Below are 26,307 nucleotides of genomic sequence, written 5' to 3' on the forward strand. Positions count from 1 at the left end.
AAAAGTTGTGTCTGCTCAATTATGCTCCTTCTTGCAAAAAATGATCTCTATGAAGAATTTCAGTCAGGTTTCAGGACTCACCATAGCACAGAAACTGCACTTGTTAAAATTACAAATGACTTGCTTCTTGCGTCAGACCAAGGCTGCATCTCATTGCTAGTATTACTTGATCTTAGTGCTGCGTTCGACACTATAAACCATGACATACTCATAGATTGATTACAAAACTATACTGGTATTCAACGGCAGGCTTTAAGGTGGTTTAGATCCTACCTGTCCGATCGCTACCACTTTGCTCATTTAAATGGGGAGTCATCTCAATTATCACCAGTAAAGTATGGAGTACCACAAGGATCTGTCCTAGGTCCTCTGCTATTTTCAATATACATGTTGCCCCTTGGTAATATTATTAGAAAATACGGGATTAGTTTTCATTATTATGCTGATGATACTCAACTATATATCGCAGCAAGACCAGATGAAACTTCTAAACTATCTAAGCTAATAGATTGTGTAAAAAATATAAAAGATTGGATGACCAATAATTTCCTCCTATTAAATTCAGATAAGACAGAGAGATTACTTATTGGACCAAAACACAGTACATAGAATCTCTTGGATTACAATTTGCAACTAGACAGATGTACTGTTACATCCTCTAAAGTAAAAAATCTGGGTGTTATATTAGCCAGCAACTCGTCCTTTGAAAATCAAATTTCCCATGTTACAAAAACAGCATTCTTCCATCTTAGAAACATTGCCAACCTTCGAAAACATGCTACCTGTTTCTGAAGCAGAAAAGCTAGTTCATGCATTCATGACCTCTGGCCATCTTGAGTCTCTTCATTTCTCTGCGAACCATCCAGAGCCTCCTCACATCACCGCTGACCATCCAGAGTCTCTTCACGTCACAGCTGATCAGCCAGAGTCTTATTACGTTCCGTCTGTCACACCCAGATATTCAAGGTCAGTCCTTCAGTATCCTAGTCTGGTATCCAGTGTGAGGGATGCACCACTGGTGTCTGCACGTGCAGCTGGTATCCCCAAACCAGCTCACTTTAACCCTCCTGTTCCTGTACTAATTCCCCTGTCCGAAGCGCTTCCCATGATGGGGATCGCGTTGTGTTGTGTTTGGGCTGCGTACACCACTTCGGAACTGCCCCAGGCGATGGCACCCGCTGAAACTTCTCCAGAGGTGGCGGCGCATGCTGCAGAGCCTCCCGAGGCGGCGGTGCTTGCTTCAGCTCCTTGTATGGTGGTGGCGTCTAGCAATGCATGTCCAGCCCGTCGTGTCACGGTCAAAGGAACCATAGATAAGCACTGTACCGGTCTTGTTAATGAACTCTACCTGTTTCCTGATGCTACCACTGTAGAACCTCCAGAGGTGGCGGCGTCTGCTGCAGAATCGGCCACAGAGGCCGCTTATGAACTTTTCTCCTGTCCCGATCCAGCGAGGAGGCTACCTATGAACTCTCATTCTTGTCAATAACAGCCAAGGACTCTGTCCGCGAACTTCATGACTGTCCTGTTACTCAAATATAGATACATTTCCCAAAATCTATGAAAATGAAGAAAAGTACCTTATTTTTTTCCCCCCTCATCTTGCCTTGCAAGCTTCTCTCACATCTTCATGAAGAATGTTCCTGTATTTACCACGAGTGACGCAACAAAGCTGCAGCCCGCTTCCTTTCGTTTGCTACCTGTGAAATATATGATGATTAGAGGTGGATCTGTAAATGCACAGGTGGGAATATATCACTTGCAAATGGAAAAGATTCAAAGAATTTAAAATCCATAGGGATAATGACTTAATATAGCACTTTTAGCTTGTCATGTCACAGATAGCAAGCACACTCTGATTCTGGCTGAAATGTCTGCTCTGTCGGCTCAGTCTTGACATTGTTGAGAAGATAATGGGCCAGAGCCGCGCTGACTCTACAAAACACTTCTGGCTGACAGCCAGCTTTTTCTATCTGGGCCGATCTCGGCTGAAAGCTGTTGTACGTGTGGCAGGTCTGCACTCTGTGTAGTTGCGTGTATTTACCTCTGGCCCGAGTTGATTTTGTGTCTGGTGGGCCGCTGCTAGAATGAAGGAGATCAGCGCCTGAGAGAAAGATTTGGCGGTTAATCCTGAGGAGCTTTCGGCGGGCACAGTTCTCAAGAAGAACAATTCAGCTGCAAAGAGGTAAGTTATTTAATTTATTTACTGTTCAGTCTCGTGTTGTTTGATGTTCTATGAAGTTCTATGTCTTCTCCATCTGAGTCACAAGGGTTTACTTCACTCAGGATCATTTCCAAGGCCTGCCGAGTGGTGAGTCTTCTCTGCATTTTCTGCATAGCAGCCCTCCCTCCCCACACATACAAACAAGCCACCAGCAACCATTCACACACACACCCCCAACCCCCCTGCAGATTGCTCAGGTAATGACCACATTTACACATGAATTGATGCTAATGATAGCCAAAAGACTAGCCAGTTAGCATCCACTTGGCTAAAGGAGGGTTACAAATCTCTGGGACTTCTAGTGTTAAATGCTACAAAGATTATAGTTTTTAGATGGTTTCTATCAGGAGGTTTGCGATGATAACATAACGTCAGAAAAACCATTCGGTCCGGGATATATTGAGTGTTGATGAGGCCTAACTGTTAGGCGCGGTCTCTTTAGAAAAACAATGTGATTTCTTTTATATATAAAAAACTGATGAGCACGATAATGTTAGCTAATTAAATTTTAATGAGTTAAATTCCATTTTATTGCTAGAATTAATTCGATTTGTCTTTTTCAACGAGTGATTGTTATTGAATCATAGGAGTCGGACTGCGCTGGTGGCCAGTGTTGCCAAACCCCTCCCTCAGAAAATCTCTAGAACCACCCTCAAAAGTCTCAATTTTTCACAAAAAGTCGCCAAATATGAAAAAAAAGTAAATACAGGTAAATTTGGTAAAGGTAAAGGAAAGTAAATATATATACAGGTATATATATATATATATATATATATATATGCAGTGCCCTCCAAAAGTATTGGAACAGTAAGGCCAATTCCTTTATTTTTGCTGTAGACTGAAAACATTAGGGTTTGACATCAAAAGATGAATATGAGATGAGAGATTAACATTTCAGCTTTTATTTACAGGTATTTTCATCTGGATCTGATACACAACTTAGAAGATAGCACCTTTTGTTTGAACCCACCCATTTTTCATGTTACCAAAAGTATTGGAACAGATAGAATTAACAGATTAAAGTGAAAAAGACTTAATATTTAGTTGCAAATCCTTTGCTTTCAATAACTGCATCAAGCCTGTGACCCACTGACATCACCAAACTTTTGCATTCTTCTTTTGTGATGCTTTTCCAGGCTTTCACCTCAGCCTCTTTCAGTTTTGGGGGGTTACTCCCTTCAGTCTCTTCTTTAGCAGGTAAAATGCATACTCTACAGGGTTTAAGTGTGGAGATTGACTTGGCCAGTCTAAAACCTTCCACTTCTTGCCCCTGATGAACTCCTTTGTTGTTTTGGCACTATGTTTTGGGTCATTATCTTGCTGCATGATGAAGGATCTCCCAATCAGTTTGGTTGCATCTTTCTGTAAATTGTCAGACAAAATATTTCTGTAGACTTCTGAGTTAATTTGGCTGCTGCCATCATGTATTACATCATTAATGAAGATTAATGAGCCTGTCCCAGAAGAGGCAATGAAAGCCCAAGCCATTACATTACTTGTGTAATGTGTACTATAATGTACACCTGTGTACACTGTGTTTCAGATGAGCTTGCATGTTTGGGATCATGAGCAGATCCTTTCTTTCTCCAAACTCTAGCCTTTTCATCACTTTGGTCCATAAAATCAGTCCATAAAACCTTGTCCCAGAATTTTTGAGGCTCTTCTCCTATTCTTCTTGCTAATGAGTGGTTTGCATCTTCTGGTGTAGCCTCTGTACTTGTGTTCATGAAGTCTTCTGCGGACAGTAGATTGTGATACCTTCACTCCTGCCCTCTGGAGGTTGTTGCTGATGATGTCACTAACAGTTGTTTTAGGGTCTTTCTTTACAGCGGTCACAATGTTTGTCATCAACTGCAGATGTTTTCCTTGATCTACCCGTTTGAGGTGTGTTTCTTAGTACACCAGTGGTTTCTTTCTTCCTCAGGAGATTCCAAATGGTTGTACTTGCTATTGTCAGTGGTTTGTGCAATGGTTTGATTGATTTTTCATCTTCTCTCAGCTTCACAATTGCTCGTTTTTCACCCATAGACACCTCTCTGGTTTTCATGTTGGTTAAACGTTTAACTAACAATAAATGCAGTCTGCACAGATCTGAAACTGAGCGCAGACATTCAGTGCTATTTATTGTTTGAATAATCAATTAATAGGACACACCAGGGCAACAAAACACACCTGTCAGTCACATGCTCCAATACTTCTGGTAACATGAAAAATGGGTGGGTTCAAACAAAAGGTGCTATCTTCTAAGTTGTGTATCAGATCCAGATGAAAATACCTGTAAATAAATCTGAAATATTAATCTCTCATCTCGTATTCATCTTTTGATGTCAAGCCCAAACCGCAAGAATAAAGGAATTGGCCTTACTGTTCCAATACTTTTGGAGGGCACTGTATATATATATACAGTGGGTACGGAAAGTATTCAGACCCCCTTAAATTTTTCACTCTTTGTTATATTGCACCCATTTGCTAAAATCATTTAAGTTAATTTTTTTTCCTTATTAATGTACACACAGCACCCCATATTGACAGAAAAACACAGAATTGTCGACATTTTTGCAGATTTATTAAAAAAGAAAGTTTTTCACACCTGGATTTGGGGATCCTCTGCCATTCCTCCTGGCAGATCCTCTCCTGTTCTGTCAGGTTGGATGGTAAACGTTGGTGGACAGCCATTTTTAGGTCTCTCCAGAGATGCTCAATTGGGTTTAAGTCAGGGCTCTGGCTGGGCCATTCAAGAACAGTCACGGAGTTGTTGTGAAGCCACTCCTTCGTTATTTTAGCTGTGTGCTTAGGGTCATTGTCTTGTTGGAAGGTAAACCTTCGGCCCAGTCTGAGGTCCTGAGCACTCTGGAGAAGGTTTTCGTCCAGGATATCCCTGTACTTGGCCGCATTCACCTTTCCCTCGATTGCAACCTGTCGTCCTGTCCCTGCTGCTGAATAACACCCCCACAGCATGATGCTGCCACCACCATGCTTCACTGTTGGGACTGTATTGGACAGGTGATGAGCAGTGCCTGGTTTTTTCCACACATACCGCTTAGAATTAAGGCCAAAAAGTTCTATCTTGGTCTCATCAGACCAGAGAATCATATTTCTCACCATCTTGTGGTCCTTCAGGTGTTTTTTTGTGTCTTGCACTGAGGAGAGGCTTCCGTCGGGCCACTCTGCCATAAAGCCCCGACTGGTGGAGGGCTGCAGTGATGGTTGGCTTTCTACAACTTTCTCCCATCTCCCGACTGCATCTCTGGAGGTCAGCCACAGTGATCTTTGGGTTCTTCTTTACCTCTCTCTCTTCTCCCCCGATAGCTCAGTTTGGCCGGACGGCCAGCTCTAAGAAGGGTTCTGGTCGTCCCAAACGTCATCCATTTAAGGATTATGGATGCCACTGTGCTCTTAGGAACCTTAAGTGCAGAAGAAAACAAAAACAAAACCTTTATTCATACAAACTTATTTCAGTCAACACACTATTATTAAAAAGTAAGTGCAAAATATTGCATCCCAGCACACATGACATGATGATACACTGTGTCTCTCAGTATCTGGTTCACATGATTGTGCATGAATTGTGGTATAACTTTTGTGTCTGTGGTTAAAACAAGATGTTCATACACTGAGTAGTTGGTGCCCTGATGTAATCATATGTTTTTTTATCTTGATGCTTATAAAGACATGGTGGTGTGTGTCATCATATCTGAATGGCAGACGTACTGATGTGTGTTCACTGCGCAGACTCATTAGGCGCGTTCGACTTTAAGCGACGCCGCACAGAATGATCAGTGTATGACATCAAAGTACCGCGAGAGCGATAAGAGAGCAGACGGATCCTATGCTTTCGAATGGCTCTCGAGGTACTTTGATGTCATACACTGACCATTCTGCGCAGGCATAATTGAGAGCAAACATGAGAGGTCATGGGCCTAGGGTGTGGCCAAGTAAAAAATAAATGTAAAAAAAATCACTATTTTTATTTAAATAAAGCTAAAATAGCTCCTTGAAAAAAAAAAAAAATCAATAAAAGTCGCAGCAACAATGATAAAGTAGCTGAATTTGGTGACAAAATCCCCAAATTGGCAACACTGATGGTGGTGCCATAAATATCTATACGAGTGACTCTCGACTGATTTGATTCACTTAACCTTTCATATGAGTCATTTGTTTGTGAATCAAACTGAGCACACTGTTGTAGCATTACACCTGCTAAGACAATTCAATATGTGCAATCTGAATTTAATAATAATATTTATTTTGTGGTAACACTGCCGTGTGGGAAGCTCTGACACAGAAAAACACTATAGATATGTAAGAGAAAGCCGTAAAATGTAAGTGCATCAATCTTTTGTTCTTGAATGGAGGCCTAATCTGTCTGCTGCACAAGAGCAGGTTAAATTTTTTAGAGTGAATGAAAACTTCTGAAGCTTATATATGCCATATGATGTGATTAAAATCATATTTATTTTACTGTGGTGGGGATTATTATGCGCAAACAAATTTAAAAGTTTAATCTGAACACTTTATATATGTAATCTGACTTTTTTTTTTTTTTTACAGAAATTCTGAGCTGCTGCTTGAACTTATGCATGAACATTCATCAAACATTATGAGGTGAACATTCTGGGTCTGGTCCTAATGACTGTAAAAAAAACTGTAATGCTTAAGATTACTTTACAATATATATTTATACATTTATTTCAAGGCTGCAATTTGGAAAAACTTTCAAGCTAATGCTGCTGAAATGGAGGTCAAGGGGACTATGAAGAGGTGGCAGATCAAAAGGGCAGACGTCTGGAGGCAGACACACTCTGTTAGTTTAAATGTCCCATCCCTTTAGCCTTCCATACACATGACACACCATCACATTTCTATAATTCAAATCCCTTAAAGGATCTTTATGCTGCACCAATTAGGGTAAGCAGGAATACTTGCCAACAGTTCCCATAATATCTAATGTACTTGATAATTTGTAAGAAGAATGACATCAATGCTTATATTAGTTGCTTATATACTGTCTCACTCTTATCCCTAGGTTACAGTAATCAGCGTATCCAGCCAGTATCCAGACCAGAAGATGGACCTGCACCCAGGAACAACCACAACACATCCCTGAATGTCAGTGGAGACCATGTAAACAAGATGACAGATCCCTGTGAAGACCTCATTGATGGCTCCAGCACAGATCCTCAGCAAAGTCTACGAGAACCAGACAAGACCTCTGCACAGACCCTTTTTACCAGCTTCACCTACTGGCATGATGTTTCTTCAAGCAGAAGAAGTTGGATGAAATATTCTGAATGATATCAATCCACAATCTGACTTGTGATGCAGCTTGGAATAATCACACCACGTTCGTTCATTTGGTCAGAGGAGAACTGGTTTCCTGACAGAGCCTGGTCTCGTTTGGATTCCTTGTCATTGTTGCTTAGTAGAAGACACTTAATATTCAGCAGCATTATTGACTTGACTGCACTGATGCCATTTGATAATAACTGAATTATGACACAATGTTTTTTTTATATATAATATACAGTAAATATAATTTACTATGCATCACGATTCTCTCTTGAACGATTCTGAATATTTCAGAATCGATTCTGAGCTTGGGTTTTTTCCCGCAAATGGCACGTGTGAACGCTAGAGGCGGCGGGCTTCATTGCACAGAATTTGCGCTGTGAGACACGTGCACATTGCTTGAGTGTGTGCTTCCACCCGCCGTGTTTTACTTTAGATATGCTTTGATTTATACTGTTTGGAATGCAGTACTATTAGATGCACGAAACTCGCGCACTGACAGACTTTCACGTGCGCTTTGTGTTTGTTTGTCCTGAAGCTCGATTGCGGCTGCGGTTAGATGCACATTTTCGAATACTTTTATACGAAATTGATGTACACACAGTCAGTTATGTTTTTAGAGCAGGACAAAACATCTGATATATCAAAATAGATCTGTGCATTGGTGTGAATGCAGCCTGTTAAAGCTGCCACTGTCTATGATCTCATCAGTAATAATCAAACGGCAATAATGCTGAGGAAAAAAGAAAAACCCTTAACTATTGTCTGTGAACTTTCAGATACTTAAAGAACACTTATTTTAAAATAAGTAATTGTTTTAAAAAGTAGCCTGCTTGTATAATTAAAAAAAGTAATTTTTTCACAAAATACATTTGATTTAAAATTTATATGAAAATGTAGCCATGTGCAGTAATATTGAAAACTGAGAATGTAAATTGAGTTGATAATGATAATCGTAATTGAATTGAATCGTGAAACCAAGATTCACACCCCTACTTTTAAGATGGCAGTACTGACATACAGAGATCCTAACTATAAACAAAAAGCATAGAAACTCCAATTTTGGTTAAGATGTAAAGTTGAAAAGATGTATTTGCACAGCAGAAGAATTAATTGAGGAAAAAATGTAGATCAAGTAAATACCATCTTGTGATCCTCCCATTAAAATCGTTCATCTTCTCTAATTACTGCAATGCTTGTGATCTGTTTCCAAGATGAACTCTGGGCTCAATAGATAGTACCCTAGGGAATCTATTGCCCACCTTACAGCCAAGTACTCCTTTTCTACTGTTGAGTAGCATACTTCTCTTGGAAACAGCCCACAACTGATGAAGTCCACTGGCCGTCAGCTAGCCGAGGATCCCTGCATTAGAACAGCTTCTATGACCCTCTCGGATACATCAGTCTGTACAACAAATGGTTGACTAAAGTCAGGATTGTAAAGAACAGCATAATTGTCAAGGCTCCCTGAATGTCTCGAAAGGCCTTTAATTTCTCCTCCATCAATTGCTGTTGGTTCAGATAACATGTCCCCACCATGTATGTTAACAAGGTAGTTCTACTGGAAAAGTTAGGTACAAAGTGGTGGTAAAACCCAGCCATTCCTAGAAAGGATTGCAAGGATTACATACCTAGAACGGATCTATGTGGGTCTGAGGCACTGGAAACTCCTGCAGGGCTTGAAACCTTTTCACATGGGGTCGCAAGATTCTTTGGCCAATTACATAGCCCAGGTATTCAGTTTCTTGTTTGTCCACAGCACACTTTTTAGGGTTGACAGTTAGGTCTGCCCCCTCAAGACCTTGTAAGACCTCTTAAAGATGCTGTATGCTCTTCCGAGGTATTACTGTAAATAACAATATCAAGGTAAGCAGCAGCAAAAGTTAAACCATGCAATACCTTAGCCATAAATCTTTGAAATGTTGCCCCAGCCTCATGAAACCCAAAGAATAACACCTTAAAATGGAAAAGGCCCCAAGGGGTTCAGAATGCAGTCAATGGTCTAAATCAGAAGTCCCCAACTCCTGGGTCGTGACCCAGTATTGGGCTGTGGAAGCATTTCTACAGGTTCGCAAGAATGTTCTGTGAAAAATGTGTATAGATATAACAATCTGTTATTTATTGTGCGTTAATAATTGTTCTATTTATTCTGTATTTTCATTTGCTGTATGTGATTGCTATGGATTAACAATTTGATGATGTCAGGTAAATTAAATGTTCAATAAGTAAATATATACAGTCATGGCCAAAAATATCAGCACTCTTGGTAAATATGATCAAAGGCGGCTGTGAAAATGAATCTTTGTTAATCATTTTGATCTTTTATTTAAAAAAGTCACAAAGATCTAACCTTTCATTGGATAATAAGAATGTAAAACGAGGGGAAATATCATTATGAAATAAATGGTTTTCTCAAATACACATTGGACACAATTATTGGCAACCCTAGAAATTCTTATGAGTAAAATATCTCTGAAGTATATTCCCATTCCTATTCACAAGTTTGAGCACTCCAGAGTGATTATGAACATGAAATTATCCAGCCATGGCTTCCTGTTTCACGGGAATATAAATAGGAGGGAAACAAAGCCCAAATTCCCTTAATCATCCATCACAATGAGAAAAAACAAATAATATATTTCTAATGTGAAGCAAAAGATAAATGAGCTTCACAAATTAGTGAAGTGTCTTTAAGAAAAGAGCTAGAGCAGTAAAAATTCCCATTTCCACCATCAGGGCAATAATTAAGAATTTCCAATCAACAGAAAATGTAATGAAACTGCCTAAAAGAGGACGTGTGTCTATATCGTCCTAATGCACGGTGAGGAGGAGAATTTGAGTGGCTAAAGACTCTCCAAGGACCACAGCTGGAGAATTGCAGAAAATAGTTGAGTCTCTGGGTCAGAAAACCTTAAAAAAAAAAAAAAAGTGTCAAACAGCACCTACATCACCACATTATCAGCAGATAGACACAGGACACAGAGGTAAGTGCAATACAATCAACAGGTTTATTGAGTAGTAGCAGAGGGGAATGAGATGAGCAGAATGTCCAGGTAAGCAGGCGAGGAATGGGAATGTCTCTAGGGGCTTATCGGGGTGTGAATGTCCTTTTTCCTTTTCCAGTGGATAAGGAGGTAACAGTGGAGCGTGGAGACGGTGGAAAACCGGAGCGGTGGAGAACAGGGATAGGAACACTGGAGCAACTGGTAAGTAGACAAAAGGTAAGTGGGTCAGGTTAGTCAGCATGGAAAGTTTGAGACCAGACACTGAGTGAATGGGAGAAGTGCAGGGATACAGTGCTGCTGATCAGTGCTGACAGGTGGCGGTGATCAGAAATCAGGGGATTGGGATCTGGTGAGTGTCGTTGGTGGAGACTGCGGTGACTCTCTGACACACATGTTGTTTGGGAGGGTTTAAAAAAAATGATCCTAGATCATCCAAAAACAAACTCCAGCATATTCAGTTATCAGACACGACTGGAACTTAAAATGGGACTGGCTTTCATTCTAAGATGAAACAAAAAAATTAGCTTTTTAGCAGCAAACACTCAAGATGGGTTTGGTGAACACAGGTATAAAAAGTACCCCATGCGTACAATGAAATATACTGCTGTATTTTTATATCATTTTATATGTTGTGGGCCTATATTTCTGATGGAGGTCCTGGACATCTTGTTTAGACACATGGCATCATGGATTCTATCAAATAATAACAGATATAAAAGTCAATAATTGACTGACTCTGTTAGAAATCTTATAATGGGCCATATTTGGATCTTCCAACCGTACAATAATCCAAACACAAACCTCAAAAACAACACGAAAATGGGTGACTGAGAACAAAACCAAGCTTCTGCTGGCCATTCCAGTCTCTGACCTGAACCCTGTAGAAAATGAGTGAGGTGAACTGAAGAGGAGAAGCACCGTCATGGAGCTGTGAATCTGAAGGATCTGGAGTGATTCTGGATGAAGGAATGGTCTCTGATCTCTTGTCAGGTGTTCTCTAACCTCATCAGGCATTATAGGAGAAAATTTTGAGCTGTTAAACTGGCAAATGGAGGTTTCAAAAAGTATTGAATAAAAGGGTGCCGTTAATTTCATAATGATATTTCCCCCCATTTTAAATTCTTATTATCCAGTGAAAGGTTACATTTTTGTGACTTTTTAAAATAAAAGATCAATTTACAATGCAGATTAATTTTTTACAGCCTTCTTTGATCATATTTACCAAGCGTGCCGATATTTTTGGCCATGCCTGTACATACAGTGGTGGCCAAAACACTAGTATTTTCACCAGCAAAAAATGTTTTTTATGTCCAAACATTCATTTTGCCATTAATTGTAATAATCCAGTGAAATTTTTGTTTTCACAAGGAGTCTGACAGCAGCCAGTGCTCCACACAGAGATCTGATCTCATCATCAACCGGTCTGTCTGGAATGACATGAAGAAACAGAACAAACTGAGACAGACTAAATCCAGAAGAACTGTGGCAACGTCTACAAAATGCTTCAAGAAACCTACCTGCAAAGCTACCTGACAAACGATGCACACGATGCGAAGTACACCTAGGGCAAAAGCTGGTTTAAACGTAAAGGATGGTCACACCAAATGTTGATTTAATTTAGTTAATAGAAGTTAATTGATAAAGAAAATCTAATTTTGACAGTATTAACAGTACTGTAGCTTTGCAAATATAAGTTCAGCACTTATATATGTGTTAATCATATTCACAAGATTCGCAAATTTGCCAGTTTACACATTGAAGGGATTTTAAACCATTCCAGCAAAAGAAAAAGCCAAAGAGAACTCAATTCATTACTCATGCACTGTTTTCTGTGTGCACAGCAGCCGCACACACCCAAAGCATGCGCACGCACAGAGACGTGTTTCAGACAGCTTGCGAATACCAAATTGAGATACATACACATAAAATTGTCAATATACCCATCTCCGCATTCTCATTTTCTGTGCTGTAATAAATGGAAAGCAAATTTAGGTGACACTTTATTTCGATAGTCCACTTTAGACATTCTACTAACTCTTTCTAGTAACTTTGTAGCTACATGTCAACTACATGTAAAATAATTCTCATTAATTTGCAACCATGTCTACTAACTCTCAGTAGGGTAGGTTTAGGGTTAGTAGAATAAGTTGACATATACTTGCAATGTTTCTCAAACTCAGTATTCAGTGTTGACAGCATTGATTACAATAAAGTTTTGTAGTAACTAGTAAAGTAGTACCTAGTAACTAGTTTTCTAGAAAAAGTTTTGATGGATGACTATGATGGATGACTGATCTTTTCTCATTTCTCTTATTGTATTACTTCATGGTCGCAAGCAGGAAAATCTGCTCTTAGACCTTTATATATTTTGTATAAACGTGCTCTAAAAGTATTCGATAGGAAACCTTGCAGGTATCATCATTGTTTGATTATTGATAAGTATATTTTTTTTACTTTTGACAATTTTATTGCGTTTTATAATTGTTTTCTAATGTACAAAATTGTTAACAATCTTGCACCCTCACCCTTAAAGAATTTGTTTTTTCTTGTACTGAAAATATAAGACAAACTAGAGCTTCGTCCAGAGGTGATTGTGCAGTGAATTTTAGAGCTACTGATTTTGGTCGTTCAGCTTTCTCTGTAAGGGCTGTTAATAACTGGAATAATTTACCAATTCCTATAAGACAGTGTTCTACTTTAGCACAATTTAAGTTACATTTGAAATCATGGTTAAAAACAAGTCAGGTGTGACCATTCGGTATTTCCGTGTTTTTAATGAAATTGAGTTTTTGAATTTTTAGATTTGTTTGTAGGATGATGCTTTGCATTATTTATAGGGGATATTTTGTAGAAATTTGTTTTGTAGTTTCTATGTGAGAAATCGTTTTTTATGTTAAATTTTGGAGGGATTTTACTGTAAATGGTATTATACTGATGTTTTTTTGTCACATAATTTGTTTTGTATTCTCCTGCCCAGGGACAGCAGATGCAATTTAGCTCTGTAGCTAATTCTGGGGCAGTTTCCGGACTGTCTATTGTCCCTGTCAAATAAAGAATTAAATAAATAAATTAAATAAATATCGGCTCTGGTAAACTAATTTGGGGTATACATACAGGGTTTAATAAACACAGTAAACTTTTTGTAAACCAATTCAGCCTCAGAACAAACAGGGAACTTGATTACATGAACTAGTCTAGTTCTGTCTATCAGGATATTAAAATAAACAAAACTCACTTTTCAGGTCATTGTCAACACTACTGATGACTAGACATTGAACAATAAGCATATCCAGGCAGGTTTGTCACTTGTTAGGGTCAAATTGAAACATTTCCGCTGTGGTCTGTTCTATCTGCAGTGCATTTCAATATTTGGTTGTGTGGTAAGTATTTGCAGCATACAGATGGAGATTTCCTATTTGCATGTGTTTTCTTCAGTTGCAGCATGTTGAACTTTCTCTGCAACCGTAGCATTATCTGTTTTTTGTGTTTGTTTGTTTGTTTTTTTACTAACCAAATATGTATCTATTGTAAAATCTTATGTAGTATATATACACATAGCGGATTCATTTTCTTGTTCTTTCTTTCTTTCCATTTTTGTTCACCATTTCTGTAAAAACTTTCATTTAAAAACCCATTTGTAAAACTAAATAAAATAAACACTGCTGAGAGTTTAGGAGGTTACGTTTGTTTCACAAGAGTTTGATTTGAAAATGTATATTTTTCTATTTAATATATAAAGTGCTTTGCAAAAGTATTTTTTTTTCCACATTTTGCTATGTTGCTGCCTTATGTTAAACTGCTTTAAATTACTTCCACATCAATCTACACTCCATACACCATAACAACAAAGCAAAAAAAATGTTTTTTAACATCTTTGCAAATTTATTTAAAATAAAGAACTTAAATGATTCCATTGCATAATTATTGATACCTTTTTCTGGAACAGTTGAAATTTAGCTCAGGCGCACTCATATCACTTGTAGATGTTACTACACTTCGAGTAAAGTTAACCTGTGGCAAATTCAATGGAATGGGTATGATTTGGAGAGGCACACACGTCTTAATAAAAGAGCAAAAACCAAGCGCGGATGTCAAAAGATCTGACTGTAGAGCTCAGAAAGAGGTTTGCATCAAGCCACACATCTGGGAAAGAGTTCAGAAAAAAATCTGCAGCATTGAAGTTTCACAGACGCATGTAGCCTCCATTACCCTTAATGGAAGAAGTTTGAAACAACCAGGACTCTTTCTAGAGCTGCCTGCCTTGCCAAACTGAGAAATTGACGGAGAAGGGCTTTGTCTAGACTGATGACCAAGAAGCTGAAGGTCACTCTAGTTGAGCTCCATGATCATATTGTCACGGTTACGGGCTCACGGTGTCATCCTCGCTCTGTTCGTGTGTGTGTGTGTGTATGTGGGTGTGGCTGATTGAGGCTGATTCGCTCCAGCTGCGAGTCCTTATCAGCACGCTGTCCTGTGTTGTCAGATCCTTGGATGTGTATAGCCCAGCTCACACTGTGTGATTTTGGCCACGATTTGGTCGTCTGAGACAAATTTTGAAAATCCTAAAAGATTCCTATAATCCTAGGCTAGATTTCAGACTCTTTCCTGCAGTGTGACATCTCCTACGACGACCGTCAAACCAAGAACCAATAGGAGCACTGAACTTGATGACGCAATTAGCGCGACAACTTCAAACCATTCATTATTTGTAAAAACAAATGTACAAAGTAAAGTTTACTTAAAGTTTATTTATTAAGGGGCAGGATGTTTAAACTCGAATAACAAAATTACCTCAAGTTCGCTCTGTAGAACTGGAAGTCCATAAAGTCCTCTTTTGCCCAGCCATGACTTGCTCCACAGACGTCGTCTTTTTAGTTTTTTTTTTTAACATCAAGGCATGTAATTAATAAAACTAACGCTACACGTTGCTGTTGTTTGCTAGCTACCATTATAGCGAGAGAACGCGGATCACGCATTGATGACGTAAAACTCCGGACAAGTCTTCTTGAGTACGTCCGTTTTTGTCGCGTCTTGACTGTCGTACAGTCTGACATTAAGACAACTGAGATCCTACAGTCTGACATGGGGATCATGTTCGTACAGTGTGACAAGCAACAATCGCAAAAGACTATTAAAAATCGCACAGTGTGAGCCCGGCTTATGCCGGGCATACTAAACTCAGAAGCCGCTTCGTTTCGGTTCCCATTCTCCGGGCCCCTGATCCCACACGCCAGTTTGTGGTGGAGGTTGACGCATCAGAGGTGGGGGTAGGTGCAGTGTTATCCCCGCGGGCCGCCTCGGACGACAAGATACATCCATTCGCTTTTTATACCCACCGTTTGTCCTCTGCCGAACGCAATTACGACATCGGTAACAGAGAGTTGCTGGCCGTTAAGCTAGCGTTGGAGGAATGGCGTCCCTGGTTAGAAGGTTCGGGGGATCCTTTTGTTGTCTGGACCGACCATAAGAACTTGGAATATATTCAGTCCACTAAACGTCTTAACTCCAGTGGGATCATTACGACTCGTAGATGGGGAACCCACTTATTCGGTCAATCGTATTCTGGATTCGAGATGGAGGGGACGAGGTTTCCAATACTTGATTGACTGGGAAGGTTACGGTCCGGAGGAGAGAAGTTGGGTTCCGACCAGGGATATATTGGATCACTCCCTTATTGATGATTACTATCAACGGGTAAGATCGTCTGGGAGCGCCGAGAGGCGCTCTTAGGGGGAGGGGTACTGTCACGGTTACGGGCTCACGGTGTCATCCTCGCTCTGTTCGTGTGTGTGTGTTTGTGTGTGTGTGTGTGAGTGTGGCTGATTGAGGCTGATTCGCTCCAGCTGCGAGTCATTATCAGCAGTACTTAAGACGCTCTCATGCTGTCCTGTATTGTCAGATCCTTTGATGTGTATGCCGGGCATGGTCACTGAATTTTACATGCTCCTGTTTTGGATCCTTCGTCTCCTGACTCCAGTCGTTTCCTGGACCTCACCACCGGACATTTGGCCGCCCTTGCATCCCTGCATTGCCGAGCCAGATGGACGCTGTACATGCTTTCTCTGACTGTTGTTATCCTGACCTGTGTTTCAAAATAAATACTTATTGTTCCCGCAGCTTGAATCCTCCAGTCTTTACGCCATGACACATATATGCAGATGGGAGAAACCTACAGAAGGACAAACATCACTGCAACACTCCACCAATCTGGGCTTCATGGCGGTGTGACCAAACTCAATCCTCCCCTCAGTGGAGACACATGAAAACACACTTAGAATTTGCAAAAAAGCACCTAAAGGACCCTCAGACTTTGAAAAACAAGATTCTCTGGTCTGATAAACCTCAATTCTAAGCATCATGTTTGAAGGAAAGCAGGCACTGCTCATCACCTGCAAAGTACCATCCTAAAAGTAAAGTGTGCTGGTAGCAGCCTCATGCTGTGGGGCTGTTTTTCAGCGGCAGGGACTGAGGGACTTGTCAGAGCAGAAGAAAAGCTCAATGCACCAAAATATTGAGATAGCCTTAATGAAAACCCAGTCCAGAGCATTCAGAACCTCAGACTGGGCAGAAGTTTAACCTTCCAACGATACAATGACCATAAACACACAGCAAGAGTGGCTTATAGACAACTCTGTGAATGTCCTTGAGTGGCTCAGCCACAGCCTGGGATTGAACACAATCAAATATTTCTGGAGAAGCCTGAAAACTCTGCCCCATCCAACCTGACAGAGCTTGAGAGGTGAAGAGGTGAGGGGAAGAATGGCAGATAATTGCCAAATGTAAATGTGCAAAGCTTGTCGCATCATACCATAATTTGTGTTTGGTCTCGTTCTGTCTCGCGTATCTTGTCAGTGTCTGCGCTTGCTTGGCCATTTGTTGTGGAAAAATAAAAATAAGGAAAGTGTGTCCAACTAAATAAAATTAGTATGTTGTTAGACGGGTATAAGAAAGCTTAGTTTACTGCAGCAGCCGTCGCGTGAAGGCGTCCTTGTGTGAAGTCCGAAGAGTGTAAAGACCATCGACTCTACAGTGTATCGCTTTTTATTTCACTTCTTTCCTACTACTTGTTTCACTTCTGTTTCAGTTTTTATAACCATTTCTTACTATGTGTAAGCAAGTTTTTTTTTTTAGCATGTGTGTTTGGCAGTGTTATTTCTTAGGATTACTGATAAACTACTGTCGTTTGATTTGTATTTGTTATTCATTTTAATTTTAGTTAAATTATTTTGGAATTTATTGTGTCTGTATAGGTCTTTTATTAAGTTTTTGTTTTATGTAGTTTGAGTTATTTTAATACGTCAACAAACTAAATGGAAATGTAATAATATATATATATATTGAATTTATAAATGTGTATTTTATATATATATATATATATATATATATATATATATATATATAATGTATGTGTGTGTGTGTGTGTGGTTGTACATGCACATATATATAGTTGATTTTTTGTTGTTTGGTTTAGTGTTATGTTAGAATCATTATTATACTCATAGCTTTTGTTCTTTAATATTCTGAATTGTTTTTAGCTTTATTTTTTGTTTATTTAAATGTTAAGTTTTGAAATTTTGTTGTATGCATTTGTCATTTTAATTAAATTTCTTCATTTTAAAAATGTGTATAGGTAGTATTTATAAAGTTTTAGCTTTTAGTTTTGGATCTGTTTTTAGTTGGTTTAATACTACAATTGATTGCTTCTGTTGTCCTCATTTGTAAGTCGCTTTGGAAAAAATTGTCTGCTAACTGACTAAATAATAATAATAATACCAGTGGTGTAGTCTACGTGATACGCAGGTATACGGCATATACCCACTAGCAAAGGTCAAGGATTTCCGTATACCCACTTAAAAAGCGTGAGGATACGTAACAGCATCTTTGTGACAGAACTTTCACAGGTTCATTCATAAATTCACCCTGTCTGTGTTGCGATCGAAGAATTTACTTTTTGAAAATCACGCTGCGTTTCTGTTGATGACTAGCCTGGTAATACCAAACTCTGCTACTTCTCTTTGCTTCGTAGACAGAGTCTGGAAGGGCAAAATTGAGAAGCGTTTACTTTCTCGTGGGGGGGGGGGGGGGGGCGCTTGTCTGAAGTTTAAAATCATTGGTGTACCCTTAAACCAATCACATAACGTTTGGTTATGACGTATGTTATGCACCTCGAACTTCCGCTGTATGCGGTGAAAACAAAACCATCAAGCGAAATACCGGAGTGAAGATGGATGTGAACAACTTTTGCAGATTATGTGAAGTAAATCTACGCATCCACGGTACAATTAGTGCATCTAAACTAATATTTGACAGTAGAGACCAACAAGATAAATATTTGCAGCCAACTGTCAAAGTTAGGATTAGTTCTGTTAAACACAACTCTTCGTTCATTTCGAGTCTGTCGGAAATGCTGCAACATAATTGCAAGATTACAGCATGACATGGCAATGTTCAAGGACTGGAAAAGAAAGGAGACACTAACCTGTCAAAAGGGTGCCAGTTCGAGCTTCAAAACCTGTCGAGAGTAGGGACAATTCTGTTTTTGATTTGTCTTTATGGTGTATGGAGTGTAGGTTGATGTGGAAAAAAAGTAATATAACAAAACGTGAAAAAAATTAAGGGGTATGAATACTTCCGCAAGGCACAGTATATATGAGGAGATGTTTGTGGTGTAATGCTCTATTTAATAACTGATTGACATGCTTTGTGAGTTTAGATATGGAAATGTACTTATGTATCAGTGAATTTAGTGGTTTAAGCAAATTTAAATGTGTTTTAAGAAAATTAAGTTTAGAATATAAGCCTGACTGCTTTTAAATGGCTATCCCCTGCACATCCTTGTTTCAGGACCAACGAACCATCATAAACAATGCTTCTCAGTAACATATACATTTTGCTTGTAGGCTTTACTGATTGTTTATTCTTCAAAGTTTCTTGGTCAACTTCTGACTTCAGCTTAGAAGGAGATTACTTATTGGGTGGCCTTTTTGCTTTACATGAAATTGAACATGAAACAACCCTGTTTTCCGCAGAGACCACTGAATGTTTCAGGTAAGCAAGGACCTTTTTCCAGTCTAGGGTTGTCAGTACATAGTAATGTGAATCAAAGCTGCATTTTCATGTGAATTAAGTCACATATCTAAACTGAATGTTCATTAACATGCTATTAACTTTCTCACTGGTGTTTTCAAGGCACGGTTCCTCAAAATCTGGCTATCAGATGATGCAAGTAATGAAATTTGCTGTTGAAGAAATTAATAACTCCTCAACTCTTCTGCCCAATGTGTCCCTGGGCTATGAAATTTTTGACCACTGTTCTAATATAAAGAATTTAAATTCAGTCTTAAATTTAATCTCCAAGAATGGCTCAATAAAACCTAAAGAAAAACTCAACAACTATCAGCCTAAAGTGATTGCTTTAACAGGACCATATGGAAGCTCAAAAACTATTACTATCGCACCACTGATCACAATGGACCTTATACCAATGGTAAATTATGTTTCTTTTAAAAAGCTTACATAATGAAATGTACACTTCTTACTGTTTGTTAAGGACTATCAGGTTGCTATATATGAGTGTGTTCTTCTCTTTTAAAGGTGAATTATGGAGCTACTAGCTATGCATTAAGCAATAAACGTCACTATCCTTCTTTTGTAAGAACAATTCCTTGCAACAAAGACCTGATAGAGATGATTATTCACATCATACGGTGGTTTGGATGGAACTGGGTTGCATTTATTGGTAGCCAAGATGATTACAGTTCAGATGGACTAAAGCTGTTTAACAAGTACATAAACAATACTGGCATTTGTTTGGCCTATCAAGAGGGTCTTAGTCTAAATGCAAACTACAGCCTAACACTTAAAAAAATTGATATGCTCAAAATCAATGTCATTGTAGTTTTTGCTTTGCCACAATATGCAACTAAAATTATCAAAGCAGCCATAGCAAACAATATCCAAGACAAAGTATGGATTGCAAGTCAAGCATGGTCTATGAATCAGCAGCTTCCAAGAGAGCCAGGAATCGGGAAAATTGGCACAATCATTGGCATTACAGAGAGACTGTTGTCATTGCCCGGATTTAATGAATTCATCTATAAAGTCAGAGAAACAACTGATACTGGCCATAATGATAAAGCTGAGACTGGCATCCTAGGGAAGAGTAAGACATGTAATCAAGTTTGTGATTACTGCTCATTGTTGACTGCAGAGGAGATCATAAATGAAAATCCCACATTCTCCTTTGCCATCTATGCCGCCATATATACCATAGCTCATGCATTACATAAAGTTCTGCAGTGCAACATGAATGAATGCCACAAAAACACAATGGCCAAGCCATACATGGTAAGTGAATTCATTTAAATCCATGCCAAGTTTAATTATCATTTTTTAATTACATTATTGAAGTAACGTTTTAATTAATTAAATAATGAATAATATTGTATTTTTTAATGAAATAACAAATTATATACTACATATTGTATTTTTGCTTATGTAATTTTATTAATGAAATAAGTAAAACAGAAGTAATATAAATGTTATTAATGTTACAGTAATATATACAACAACAATAATAATAAATGATGATGATGATTATTATTATTTATAAGTTATGTGTCTTTTTTATTTGAACACACCTCACAACAGCTTCTAAAAGAGATAAAGAAGTTGGATTTTCCACTCAATGGTCGTCAGGTGAAATACAATGAAAATTATGATCCAACGATCAGTTATGCAGTTGTGCTCTGGCGTACTGATGTGAATCGTCCACAGTTTGAGATGGTTGGCACATATGATACACATCCAGAAATTACTTTTAATATCCACTACTCTCTGATGCCATGGCATAACAATGGTTCTGTAAGTAATTTTTTTCTTAAATCTTTATATAAACATTTAGCTTTACAGTTTTTCTCAATCAGTTCTCCATATGAAGGTCAATGAACAGATTTCTACTTTAGCAAAACAATTGAATTATCAACATTATGAATGAGTAAAGAGGTTTGCTGTTCTGCTCAGAGTTTATATGGGCTATTAAATGAAGCTGACACTGTGGAGAATCATTACCCACTACGACATGCTGAGAGAATGCCTGCTTTACTAAACAGTGAATATGTACAATCATAGCAGGCATAGCACTGACTCTATGGTTACTCAGCAGAGTCAGAAGTTCATCAATCCTATGGGTGCATCCCATGTGATATAGCAGTCCCATGTTGGTCATACTGTATATAGTCATATAGTGCTCCCTGAGCTTCTCTACAGCAAGCCCTGACCATTACACCTTCCTTCCTCCCTCCCTTGTGGGACCGGCCACAGTCCTATATACGCAGACGTGAAAAGTCCAGGGATCAGAAAGTAAATGTCCTGCCATATGTTTATTCCACCGATGAACTCAGCCAGCTGATTTCACCAGAGGTGGGACCAAGTCATTCCTTTCAAGCCACAAGCAAGTCTCAAGTCAAATCCCAAGTCCTCAAAGAGTTAAAGTTAATGAGATAATTAAGTGACTAATTAAATGATGATCGTGCATTAGTGATGAAAACCTGCTGTTATTGAGAATTACAGAGGATCAGATGTACATTTTTTGGGGCTAAAACATGTCACCATCATGGAGATCAGTGCTTGCTTCAGTTGGGCTCTTGACCCTTGCTTTTCTGTGTTAGATCTTTCATATTTAATGCAATTAACGCAGGGGCGGGGCTAGGGTTGGCCACCCCATTCGCAACTGCTGCCTCTGTCTCTTTTTTTCTTGCAAAGGATTGCGTTTATTTAGATGCAGAATGTCTTTATGACCACATCAAACGGGAGAAGTTTCAGACACGTGCTCTATACGTCGCCTCCACGCCAGACGCGAGTCAAACAAGCGCGTAAAAGATGCTGTGCTCGTAGCGCGCACTCTTCAAATACACGCACAAAGGTGCCGGTGCGCGCTGTAGCCGATATCATTTCATATCATGCAGTGAAAGAAACTACGTGCATGCAATGTCGTAGTTATGCCGTCAGTTAAGGCATGAAGTTACCAAAAAGGCGATTAAAGCTGCCTTAAACTGTGTGCATGCATGCAATAGCCTATGTTATATATGCGTCACATTTAAGTACATGTCTCTGAAATGGTTTTAAAAACTGTCCTGAGGCGCCCTAGCACTGTCTCCCTCATCTAAAATACCCAATTCAACTCATCCGCTCATTAGTTGAGACTTTCAGACCTGAAGTGAGTCAGAAAATGTAAAGAGATTTGTGAGAAAATAAGATGCATGTCAGATCCCCATCACCTTCAGCAGCAGCAACTTTTAAAGCAATAGCAGGCAAATAAGTTAATAACCAGCTGCTGTGATGTCTATTAATCCAAGAACAAAAGAAAAAACAGGAAATCAATAACTTTTATAGTTTTAAGAGGTTCATCTGTATTTAATTTAGAATTTAGTGTTTGGTAAGTATTAATTTTCTGTATATTTCTGCTGAAGGGCACAGCTAAATATGTCATTTATTATAATGGGTTCATGTGAAGATTGTTTTAAGTTCACTTAAATTAGACGTTAAGTCTAATAAATGTTAAAATTGATAGTTCTCAATTATACTGTAATGCTTTAATCGATTGACAGCACTAATATATATATATATATATATATATATATATATGTATATATATGTCATCAGGCCAGCTCATGATGACTATATATATATATATATATATTTTATTTTTTATTTTTTTTAGGTGTTGCATAATCAACCCTATGAAACTACAGCATGCAAGCAAAGTGTTGCTATAGTGAATGAATTTGAAATCTATGTAATGCATATAAAAATTTTAACTCCTATACTAGTTAGACACTAACAGAAATCAAGAACCAGCATATGAATCTCAACAATGGTGACAATCAACAAAATGCTTCATGCTGCAAAACATGCTGGGTAACACCATAGTAAAAACTCCCATCATCCACTGCAGTATTAATAATTATTGTCACCACTGTTGAGGATTGTATGATAAGTGTATGTCTAAAAACCAGAGCCAATACAGTTTTTATTTTTTTTATTTTAAAATTTTTAGTTCAGGTGAGCATGCATCCCTTTTTCAAGACCCAACACTAATTGGGGAGGAAGGTAAACAAAGCAGAAGAAGTCTCGTGGGTCACCCATCAATGTTCTGTTCATCCTGCTCTACCCTAAGAGTAACTTTGCTTACCAAAATGAGCATGCAAGGCACTGAAAACCTTAGCAATTAACAATTTCATACTACAATTATCAATGTTGTCACTCCTACGAATGGGAACATACATCCAAATGGGAACATACATCCACTCAGGAAAGGGAGTCAAATGAGAGCATTTGGGGTCGTGCCTCCTTTTTTTTCATCCCCCTCCTGTCCCCTATTCCTTTGAGAGGGAAAACGGGTGGCCATGTTTGCCCTCTGGCCCTGACTCCAGTTATCTTTCGATAAGCCAGATGTACTGGTGGTCTTGGGTAGAACCAGATTTGCACAGCGATATACCACCTGAATGTTCCTGACTGCACCCTCCCCTCTCAAAAACTCCCCGACAGTTGCCTCAATAGAAGTGCCAAAAGGTCAGAGGGCAAGACTGGGGCTCAGAGCTAGATGGCGCCCGCAATATGCTCTCTGCTGGATCAGAATATGCCAGTGACTGGTCTTCCTGATCCAGTAGATCTCTTGAGCTGACAGTTGAGGACTGAAAACGGGCTACCCCTCTTTGAAAATCTTCAGCCAGTTCAATCTGCAATCCCCAATATCTAAGTCTCTGAACTACTTCAGCAGATGCTGAAGTGCTTCACATGCTTCAGACACCAAACACTGTTAAAGTTCATCGTAGTGAATTTCCACTTCGAAAGGGAACTAACTGTTATTACACATTTTCTTATTCTTTAAAGGTTCCTTTCTCAAACTGCTCTGTTGAGTGTAAGGCGGGATATTCAAGGCATACTGAAGGTTTTCATAGTTGCTGTTTTTCCTGTAAAAAATGCCCACCTAACAGCTATGTGGACTTTTCTCGTAAGTACTTTAAGCAGAGGTCAGTGACAACTTAAGTTTAAGATCTACCTTAAAATGAAAATTGTCATCATGTACTTCCCCTCATGTGATTCCAATCCCATAAGCATTTATGTTTTTCTGCAGAACACAAAAGAAGATATTTTGAAGAATGTTGGTAACCAAACATTTCCAAAAGTTTCAATTCCTATTGACTTCCATTGTATTTTTGTTAATAATTTTCAGTGGAAAATGTTTGGTTCCCAACATTCTTCAAAATATCTTTTATGCTCCTCCTAAGAAAGAAATTTATACAGGTTTGGAATGACATGAAGGTGAGTAAATGATGACAGAATTTGAATTTTTGGTGTGGACTATCCCTTTGAGCTTCTTCCGTCCATTTTATGACCGTAATACCTTAGTAGAGTTATAGTGCTTTTTGAAGTGTGATTTAAAGACAAAATTTTGTCCCACATCCAGTTAATTTTGCTTTTAGGAAAAAATACTACTACTAAACAATCATATTATCTTACAGTTTTTTTTGTTTTTTTTCAGGGGACCCTTATAACTGTTTGCCATGTGCAGAGAATGAATGGTCTGATGAGGGCAGCACGACATGTAAGACACGTTCTGTTGTCTATCCTCAGTTCACAGAAATCCCCTCCATCATTGTCATGATCTATAGTGTATTCCTGATTATTCTCCTTATTGACATATTTTGCATTTTTGCCTACAATTACGACACACCAGTGGTAAAGTCTGCTGGTGGCAGCATGTGTTTCCTAATGCTGACCAGTTTGATATTGTCTAGCATAAGTGCATTATTTTTCTTTGGAAAACCTACATTTATATTTTGCCTCCTGAGAAATGCTATATTCGAATTTTTCTTCACTGTCTGTATTTCCTGTTTGACTGTCCGTTCCTTTCAAATTGTTTGTGTTTTTAAAATGGCTGCTCAGTTCCCTAAAATGCACAGCCTTTGGGTAAAACACAATGGCCAGTGGCTCTTCATTGCATTTTCTTCTTTCATTCATTTAATTTCTTGTGTGATATGGATGACTGTCAGTCCTGTCAAACTCGTCACAGACACATGGACTTATAAAGACCAACTTTTGCTCATCTGTGAAATGGGGAACACTATAACCATAACCATAGTCGTGTTCACAAGTTGGTTTCTTGGTTTCCTGTGTCTACTGTTTTCTTATATGGGAAGAGATTTGCCCAAAAATTACAATGAGGCCAAATCAATAACATTCAGTCTCATTTTGTACTATCTGACCTGGATTGCATATTTCACAGCATACCTCACTACCAAAAGCAAATACATCATCATTTTAAATGCAATTGCCCAGATATCCAGTATTAATGGAATTCTCTTCAGTTATTTCATACCAAAATCTTACATTATAATATTCCAACCGCGAAAAAATACTCCTGCATACTTTCAAACATCTATTCAGAATTATACCCAAACCATTAGCAGGACTTAGAATCAGACATTATGCTGCATCCCAATTTGCATACTATCCGTCTTAAATATATTTGAAAATAGAATTAGTATGTCTCAAATCATAGTACTGAAAAGAGTATGCCAAAGATTCCCAGACGGTGTACTATTGTTAGAAATTCGAAGCGCAGAGACGTGCATACTCTTAACGGCGAATACTGCCCACAACACATTGCGCGGTGGATGAGGATTCGATTAGAACTACAAACACATAAAAGGTGTTTAAAAACTACAAACATGGCGGATATGCGAGACCGACAGACAGGTAAAGAAAGGGGTTTGAGTGATTAAT

The 26,307-nt window shown here is 38.7% G+C and overlaps 1 protein-coding gene across 1 annotated transcript; it reads left to right on the forward strand.

Moving 5' to 3' along the window:
- Window positions 1–1,168: 1,168 nt before the first annotated feature.
- Window positions 1,169–25,998, forward strand: LOC306848851 (taste receptor type 1 member 1-like; the record flags this gene model as incomplete). The annotated part of the gene is made up of 9 exons (XM_079383599.1): window positions 1,169–1,458; window positions 1,892–2,013; window positions 7,251–7,496; window positions 19,419–19,566; window positions 19,708–20,005; window positions 20,113–20,865; window positions 21,169–21,381; window positions 24,412–24,532; window positions 25,064–25,998. 9 exons carry the CDS (start codon window positions 1,169–1,171, stop codon window positions 25,996–25,998), a joined length of 3,126 nt encoding a protein of 1,041 aa, XP_079239725.1.
- Window positions 25,999–26,307: the final 309 nt, after the last annotated feature.

Source organism: Barbus barbus (assembly GCF_936440315.1).
Source record: "Barbus barbus genome assembly, chromosome: 29".
NCBI lineage: Eukaryota > Metazoa > Chordata > Actinopteri > Cypriniformes > Cyprinidae > Barbus > Barbus barbus.